This window comes from Sabethes cyaneus, chromosome 1 (genome assembly GCF_943734655.1).
Source record: "Sabethes cyaneus chromosome 1, idSabCyanKW18_F2, whole genome shotgun sequence".
Taxonomy (NCBI): Eukaryota; Metazoa; Arthropoda; class Insecta; order Diptera; family Culicidae; genus Sabethes; species Sabethes cyaneus.
Window position 1 is genome coordinate 46358978 of NC_071353.1, and position 9620 is coordinate 46368597.

The 9620-nt window shown below is 36.9% G+C and overlaps 1 protein-coding gene across 1 annotated transcript; it reads right to left on the reverse strand.

Moving 5' to 3' along the window:
- Positions 1 to 1674: 1674 nt before the first annotated feature.
- Positions 1675 to 9066, reverse strand: LOC128738112 (ADP-ribosylation factor-like protein 8). The gene is made up of 4 exons (XM_053832981.1): positions 8647 to 9066; positions 5582 to 5736; positions 5356 to 5517; positions 1675 to 3149 (listed from the first exon to the last, which is right to left on the reverse strand). Exons 1-4 carry the CDS (start codon positions 8767 to 8769, stop codon positions 3029 to 3031), a joined length of 561 nt encoding a protein of 186 aa, XP_053688956.1. The 5' UTR covers positions 8770 to 9066; the 3' UTR covers positions 1675 to 3028.
- Between the last annotated feature and the right edge of the window lie 554 nt (positions 9067 to 9620).

Consider the following 9620-nt stretch of genomic DNA (forward strand, 5'->3'; position numbering starts at 1 on the left):
CAAGATAGAGGGATATTTACTTCAGCAATTTTATAGCTCAAAGTATTTTGAGCAATTTTGCGATTTTTCTATGTAACTTTTTTATTTTGCATTTCTCGCAAAACACTGCTTTTAGACGACTTTTTAAAAATTTTGTGGACAGATTTTTATATTTCTGAGTAGTAACCGAAGAGCTACCAACTGTTCTCATATTTTTAATATGAAAAACGCGATCAGTTATTAGTTTTTAGTGTATTAAATTATTTCATTTGGTCCAGGGTATGAAATGTGGGTGGCAAACTGAGAAGAAGCGTCCAACATAGCTCTAACTATACCCAGTCCCTACCTAGCGCCTCCACGGGGCCATACCAGGTAGTGCACAAAAATGAGTAGCTAAGCTAGCAGGTGCGATACCGAGACAGGGATGGCACAATCACTTTGACGCAATTCACATTCATTTGACAGTACCCTCTCAGTCATGCAGAATTTGAAAAGGTTATGTATGGGACGATTGAAGAACTAGTTATTATCCACAACTTTTCTGAATAAAGTATTGCTGTATCTTTTGTATTTACGGGGCTACAATGTTAGTACATTTTCAGTGACTAAGTGAACGTTCATTTAGTCATTAACGAGTTATGTACTAGCATTGTAGCGCCGTAACTACAAAAAAAACAACAAAACTTTATTCAGCGAAATTGTAGATAATAACAAATTCTACAAATGTCCCATATAAAAATTTGACAAATTTTGCTTGGCTGAGACGGTACTGTCAAATGAATGTGAATTGAGTCAAAGTGATCGTGCCATCCCTGTACCGAGGTAAGCGAATTCTTAAAATTTGATTCTAAATTCACTATATATCTTTTATATATTTTATCTCATGTCTATTATATATATTTCGACTCCTTTGGTTCGAAAGTAATAGTAAAACCCATATGATTCTAGTGTTACTTTCTGGCGAGGCTTGCTGACAAGAAAAATGATGCCGGGATGCGCTGCAAGTACTCAGTCATTCTTCATGGGTCTTTGGACTGGCAATGAAGCTAACGTACACCTTGTATAGCCCGAAACTAAGATGATTGCAGAGATTAAGCATCGCTGCAGTTGTCTGTTTTTCATAATATCAATGCCGGACAGTGGGAGATAGATAGGGTCTACACACAATCAGTTATTGCATTTGGCCCATTTTTAATACGTAAACAAAACAAAATGACAAGCCTTTATATATAAAATTTTTTTTATTTAAAAAATTGTCTTTAGTTGGTTTTCCTTCTTATGAAAAAGCAAACAAGAAGACAAAAGAGGATGAATCACTTGAGCCGTCATTGATATATGTCAGATATTTATCGTACCGACTTTAAAACATTGTTTCGAAAAAACGCTATGAAAGCCTTCATTCGCCGTAGTAACCTTGAGAAACTTTATGAATCTTCAAGCTAATAATCTATAATATTGAACAAATCTGTTGTCTTATTTAAAGGGGAATATGTATTATCAAAACATGCGATGAGATCCGTAAAAATGGCGATCACGGGTTATTTTGCAAGAAAAATCGCTGCTTATTCAGAACCAAAAAAAATAAATATTCCAGAACTGAACCAGCACAACATCATGATTACAAAATAATGACCGAACGACAAAAAGTTGTTCTTTTCCACGTTCATAATAATACAGTGGTCTTAGGATTGATAGTCATATATGTTATATTATTATCATATGTTGTCATTATATACAGTATAAATTTTTGGTAATCAATTGATCGTTATTCATATCCGTCCGCAGCGTTTAATTTGTTAATTTATTTCCTTTTTTTCTTTCAGCTACTATAACGAGAATATTTATTATGTTCTCATGATAAATTACCTCATTTCCGAATTTTGTTTCATCCGCGAAACATTAACAAACAAGCATGGCGCAATTACGCATCAAACTGATAACAACGCAGTCGCATCTCAATGGAATATAGGTGTATGTAAAAGATTTGATAGCAATTGCAAAAGATAGAGAGAAATAAAAAAGGGAATTTTAATAATTGCAACTGTATTGTGAAACTAGTTAGTATGGCTGCACTGTTCGCTGTATATTTAACTATTTAACTAGTATATTATTATTCAACATCCGTGTATCACTGTGAGGAACCAAAGGTAAGAAATCGGTTCGGAATTTTTTTATAAACCGTTGAAATAATAAAAAAAGAACATATGATTGAATGCTTAACTTTAAATGAATTGGTTCCTTTCTCTTGAAATTCGATACGTCGGTAATGCTATATGTAATTGTATTTGTTTTCATCAAAAGTTTAAACCAGCTTTGAATATTTCTGCTATGATTGGATCTCAATTCGCTCGTACATCGCACTCACGCAGATCATCCTCTCTTAATAAGTTATGCCAAGTAAAAGTCTAAACTAACTTTATCGAAATCACTTCCGTCTATTGGTTTTGCGACACAACCGTTGCCCTTACTTCATTCCTATGCATATAACAACGGCTTATTGAAAGCATAGTTTGTTTTGAATAATTTAGAGCGCTTTTTGTAAAGTAATCTCGTCCAAGAAAGATACCTAGTGTAATTCAACTTTAGTTAGGTCCGTCTATGTATTACGCGTGCTTCAACAGCTCGACATTTGTCATTGTCAAGAGTAGAATTTGGTTGATGTAGGTGATGGCATTTCGATTTGAATATGGTTTAACCGTTCATCATCTCTATATTATTGTTAAAATTCAAAACAAGTATCGCAAACTTGACAATTTACTCTTATGCTAATCCTGCGGCCTACCTTTCAAAGTCATCTCAACCTGGATTTTCCTTTCAAAGTTATTTCAACCTAGAACGACTCTGGCAAAATCATACCATGAGATTCAAATAGAAATACTGCAGGATTTAGATAGTAGTAAAGCGACAATCTTGAACTGTGATCAGCATGTTATCCTATCTCTCTATTCTGTATTAGTAAGTTCTACAATATGGTAGATAATCGAGGTACGGCTCTGCGAGTCAACCCCTCGATCCTTCTCCGTCTCTTAAATCTGCCACTGTTATGCGCTTAACGACTTTGGCTCTTGGAATGGGCAATCAGCCACTGTAATGTGATATCGATGTTATCTTTCTCTTTGCAAGAGATACTGTAACAGCATATTTCTCGATCCTGTATGCTAGAGAGGTTCCTAAAAATAATGGTACAATTAAAAACAAATTTTGTTCAACAGATAAAACGGTCTGAAAATCAATGCAAAGTATAATAAGATGTAAAAGTATGTCTGGTTTCCCATTCTGAAGTCATGGCTGATTTGATATTTCTCATTGCAAGCAGGGATGGTTCGATCACTTTGACTCAATTTTGATTCATTTGACACTACAGTCTCAGCCGAGTAAAATTTGACAAAGTTATATATGAGACATTTGTAGAACTCGTTATTATTTACAATTTTGCAGAATAAAGTATTGCTGTAACTTTTGTAGTTACGGCGCTGTAATGCTAGTACCTCATTAGTAACTAAATGAACGTTCATTTAGTTACTAATGAGGTACTAGCATTGTAGCACCGTAACTACAAAAGATACAGCAACACTTTATTCAGCAAAATTGTAGATCTAGTTATTATCTACAAATGACCCTTACATCAATCTGTCAAATTTTACTCGGTTAGGACGCTACTGTCAAATGAATCAAAATTGAGTCAAAGTGATCGTACCATCCCTGATTGCAAGGTATGACCCCACAGCACGGTGCTATGGCATTGAGTAGAATTCACGAGGTTATACGTTCTATCTTCCATTGAAGTTGTAAAACGACTTCTTTTTACTCGTCCTATACTCACGGGAGCTTACAGAAGTACTTCGCAATAATGTGATTTACTCGGATAAGTGCCATGACGGAGAGTCCAAAATTGGGAACAACTTTTATTTATCCACATGACCAGTTTCACAAAAATTGTTTTTTCAAAGGACTTTTATTATCTTTTCAAAGGAACATTAATATTTTGTTTCAGATCGGATAATCAAAGCTAAGAAGCGCACTTTACACGCTCGCGAAACATTGAACCATTTGCAAGAAACTCGTTTATCAAAGGAACGACGAAACTTCTCCTTTCAGCTCTATTACCGTGAAAGCGCCAGTTGCCGCGCACTTGGTGATATTTTCAGTTATATAGGTACATACAATAGGCTTCGTACACAAATTACGTTACGCTTAGAGGGGAGGGAGGGAGGTCGAGTTAGCGTTACTTGTTGTTACATAGGGGGGAGGGGGAGTCATGAGAATAGTTACGTAACAAATATATGAATACCAAAAAGGCAGTTGCCAAATGAGGAAAGGACGTGTTGTAGGTGGAAAACAGTGAATCGGTTTATACTAATGAAAATTATGATGTAAAATTATGGTTTGTAGCTGATGAAGATAATCCTACTAAATTTCCAGTTATTACGGTTGAAGACCATTTCAGGCTGCCCAGTTTGCTTCGGGGTAAGATGCTGGCCTAACAAGCCGTCACATGTTAGAATCTCGGCTGGGAAGTGCTACTATAGGGCCAGTAGAATCATTGCACTAGCCCCGTAATTGTCATGTACTCTAAGCCTAAGCTCTAAGCCGGCTGCGAAGTCTGTCGATAAAAAAGGGTCAAGTTCTCAACAGGACGTTTATACCCATGGCTTTGCTTTTTTTTACCATTTCAGCTTAACATGGGCCGATGCCTGATTGTAGTTTTTAAAATGAGCTTGCTAATTTGCCAATCTTGCTAATCTGGTTGAATTTCTTAAAAATTAAAAAAAATATGCGGTTCAAGACATTTTTATTGAATGTTGAGGTACGGGGGGGGGGAGGTTTGGTTAACGTTACGTAATTTAATGGGGGGGTTATGCCAAGCGTTACTTAATGTTACATAGGGGAGGGAGGGGGTCAAAAAACCGATTTTTTTTTGCGTTACGTAATTTGTGTACCACGCCATACTGTTGTCGCAGCAACTGTACACGCATATATTTGAGTGTATCAATTTCAATTCGATGAAAATATCACGTAACGCGCGGCGACTGACGCTCTCACGGAATTTATTTATTTTTTTGGCAGATGCGTAAATCTTCTCTAACTCACCACTCATTCTCCTTAGGCTGAAAGTTTCATTAATAAAGAAAATAATTAATTCTCTGACTCCAAGGCTTCATTATTAGAATCAAGTTCGAACTAAAGCAATCATGCTTATTTTAAAATCATTGAGTCGTAACCATTTATCAATCCGTGTGTATGTGATTGCAATCAAAAATTTGCAAATCAATTCCGAAGAAAGTGAAAAAATTTTCATTACCTATCTTTTAACTTATAAAATCGAAATATTTCTACGCACGTTGTACCTACTTGTCTGTTAGTTATCATACTCACATTCTTTCGATTAATCCAGTCTCATCGAGTGCTCCAGGAATATCCCGCTTATTACCTAACACAAGCACCGGAATGCCGGCCAACTGTGGCTTGTCCAGCAACGAATGCAGCTCATTTCGGGAAGCTTCCATCTTATCAAGATCTGCAGCGTCAACCATGTACCTAAAAATGCCAAGAACTAATGGTAAATTGTACATCATAGGATAGAAAACAAAAGGATCCTTACACAATGGCGTTGACTCCGCGACAGTACCGCTCCCACATGGATCGGAAACGCGGTTGGCCACCAATATCCCACACCTTTATGGTGACGTTTCCTTTGGTCACCTTGCGCATATTAAATCCAACTGTTGGAATCATGTCATCGCAGAATTGTCCAGACTAAAATAATAAAGAAAACATTAAGCCACACTTAATCATAAATTTTAGAATTGCTTCCAATACGTTAATCTTTTAGTCTATTAGAATTGCCCTCAAATTTCTGATTCATCAAGTTAATCCAAATATGTGTCCTATATTATCATAGGTTTTTTGCAGGTCATTTAATTCAAGCAAAACCACCCAGTTGGCCTCGAGACACGACGCTGGAATAACAAGCCAATGGTCGTATGTTCGAATCTCGACCGGGAGAGGTTGTTATAGTCAGTAAGATTATACCGCTAGCCCCGCAATTATACTGTATTTTAACAGGTGACTGCAAAGTCTACCGGAGGCAGGTTCAGTTGACAGCAGTCTTGACAGGGATCTGTGCGAAGTCTGTTGATTGAAACCAGTAGGTCAAGTTTCGAAAATGGAATGTAGCATCTAGGTTTTACTTTGCTTTAATTAGAACAAACTATGCACATATGTTGAATCTTAACATATTATTTAATTTATTTCAATTAACTTAACATTATACATTTTTGTATTAGATATTTAAGTACCTAACTCTGAAGATGAGAATTCATTTTGCCTAATGAAGAGCAACGTACACTAGTGTTGTTTGCAAATGCACACACGGACAACATACATTATCGTGTTTTACAAAATCTTATTGTTGTCATGGATTTATGAACCATTCGAAGCATAAATAAGGAAGACCTTAATCCTACTACATTTCGTTTGGGAAATTCAGTTTTTATTCGATAGACTTCGAATCAGAGGTCCGATCACTATGACTCAATTTTGAGACATTTGACAGTACCGTCTCAACTAATTACTCCGAATTAATTACTATCTATCATTTTACTGGATAAAGCTACACTGTATTTATAATGCTATACAGTTGCTACCCCGTTGGTAACCAAATGTACGTTCACTTGACTATCAACGAGGTAGCAGCATTGTAGCATCGTAAATGAAAAGATACAGCAAAACTTTATTGAACAATATTGTAAATAATAGATAACTAGTTCTACAACTATCCCATATCTAACTTTTTCAAAATTTACTTGGTCTGAACGATATTATCAACTGAACCAAAATTGAGCCAAAGTGATCGAACCATCCGTGGTTCGCAGTCAACCAATAGGACACAATTGTAAGGGTAGTACTACGATCCGCAGCTTACATTTTATTTCCTACATCTCGGGGATTTTAAAAAGAATTGAAAGGAAAATTTTTAGCACATTTAGCTAGCTAGTGACTTCGGCAACCGATTCATGCAAAGCTGACGCGCTAAAATGAATTAGTATTGCCGTAAAAAGCGGTAGAGAGGGAATACGAAGAGAATCTGTCAGATACATCGAAATGAAAAAATACCCGAGAAATCAGCACGTTGGAAATCACAAAATCATTTTTTTTTTGTTTGGGGTTAAAATAAACAAATTAAGGGGACATGAACGACTTAAAATTTTGAGAAAATCATTATTTTTTTATTACAGATTTTGATTTTGCAATCTTTTCCGCTTATTTTGATACTAAATTTGTAATGATCCGACCACGGGAAGTGGCCGAGAAACGCTCATACACATAAGCATTCCAGTGCGGCGTGGAACAACTTCGGCGGAATAAAACACCGCTCCTAGAAAAACCACGATTTTCAAACTTTATGTACCTTTTTCTCAGAAACTACACAACGTATTGGAACAAACTTTTTTTGTTTTGTTGGTAGTAGTTTGGCAAAGACTTTTATAACTTTTGAGTTTCGTAAACAAAACACAGCTTGAGAAAAAAGAAAAAGAAGACAAAATTTTTTTTTTCAGGCATCTATTTTTCTTGGTTTGGTGTTTGGTTTATGAAACTCAAAAGTTATAAAAGTCTTTGCCAAGCTACTACCAACAAAACAAAAAAAGTACAAAGTGCACCCTGTACAAGGCGCTTATTAGACCGGTTGTTCTCTACGGGCATGAAACATGGACAATGCTCGAGGAGGACCTGCGAGTGCTCGGAGTTTTCGAACGACGAGTGCTAAGAACGATCTTCGACGGCGTACAGGAGAACGGAGTATGGAGGCGGAGGATGAACCATGAACTCGCACAGCTCTATGGCGAACCCAGTATCCAGGTGGCTAAAACTGGACGAATACGATGGGCAGGGCATGTTGCAAGAATGCCGGACAACTATCCTGCAAAGATGGTGTTCGCCTCAAATCCGGTAGGAACAAGACGACCAGGAGCGCAGCGAGCAAGATGGTTAGACCAGGTGGAGCGAGATCTGGAGGAGAGTACTAGGTGTCCGAGGAATTGGAGAGCGGTAGCCCTTAACCGAGTTACATGGAGAAATTTTGTTCGACAGGCTTTGTCTTAGGACGGCAAGCCACCTAAGTAAGTAGTAACTGGCTAAGTTTACGAAATATTCCAAAACAAAATATTTACATGAATTGAAGAATATTAGAAAAGTTGGGAGAAATATTATTTTAATATAGGAAGATCGATATTTTAAAAAATATTAAAATTAATATTTGAGTAGCTCCATTCCAAACTTTCATCCGCCGCAAACTCATCCGATAAAATGCTACCACAGACAAGTCTGTAATGTTACATTATAAATTAGAGCTAAGCTGTTGAAACTATAATATCGATAGCCATGTTCAAGTATACCTAAAGATAGAAACATGAAAGAATAGAAAGACATCATATTTCATGACCTTGTTTCTAACGAAACCTTATCGTTTTTCGGCTGACTACTGTATAAGTACTTTTGATGCAGTGTTTACATGCTGCAATCAATCTTCAGTGTGCTCACACATAATCAGTTAACTCGCTAGCAATGAATCATCCTTATATTATGTAGACATGAGAATGCTGATAGTTTTCGAGCCTTTTGTTCTGCTACTTAATCCATTTTCTTTTTTCGATCACAGAAACTTACAGCAATTACGTTAACAAAAGTCGTCTTTCCGGAGTATTGAAGACCCACGAGTGTTAGTTCCATTTCTTCCTTCCAAAAAAGGCTTTTGAACCAGTCCAGGATTCGATTGACTAGTGCCAACATATTCACTTATTTCAAGCTCAGACGATACAAATGACTAATCTCTCTCTGGTAATGCAAAGCCTTTTTTGTTTACTGTTCCACCAGCCTAAACCGAAAAACAACTTTCAGCAAGAAACACGCAAATTTTCCAAAAACAAAATGTAGTTAGTTGTAACTCAATTCAACGATGATATTTCAAAGTGGAGATAAAGATTTGCTTTTAATAACTCTTTCAAAACGACAAACGCAACAGCAGGGCGAACACACTTTTATTCTTTTGCACTATCACTTTTTTCGTTTTTTTCTGAGAAGGATCTTTCTGTCTGGTGGCCTGTCTGCTGTCTGTCAATCTGCCCTAATGAGGTATAATGAGGTGTGGAAGAAGTATAGATTTTTGTGGATTCGCTATGTAAGCACAAATCGATCTCTTGTACTCTCATGGAACTACCTTATGGAAAGTTTGTGAAGATTTGGTGCAAAGTTTTGTCTATCTTTTTCACTCTTTAACAAACCTGTGCACAGACTTCACAAATAGAACAAACTTGGGAAGGTGGCAGCACCGTTTCGCGCACATAGCGAATACCGATTTTAGCTGGAATCACACTGAGCGTCAGGGAACATTAATGGCAACAACGGCAACGTATCGTATCGGAAAGTCAGTGATGGTTGCACAATCTCGTGTGTGCGAAAATGAGATAGCATGTCAGCACCAGAGCTGCCACAAATACAGATATTTGTGCATACATAAATTTGGGACCCATCAATTATTTCAGTTGCTGTGATTTCTGGCTCTACTAATTAGCAATGACGGCACCGTACGACCTCTTTTCCACTTATAGAACTGCCCGCAACTGAATGCGTGAAAATTATTT

Bases quoted from the DNA above. Each gene is read 5' to 3' on its own strand.
- LOC128738112 (XM_053832981.1), bottom strand. From the start codon at position 8,769: ATGTTGGCACTAGTCAATCGAATCCTGGACTGGTTCAAAAGCCTTTTT. The intron at 5,737-8,646 runs GTAAGTTTCTGT...TTATTATTTTAG, and splicing joins CTTTTGTTAACGTAATTGCT to TCTGGACAATTCTGCGATGA. The intron at 5,518-5,581 runs GTAAGGATCCTT...TGGCATTTTTAG, and splicing joins CGCGGAGTCAACGCCATTGT to GTACATGGTTGACGCTGCAG.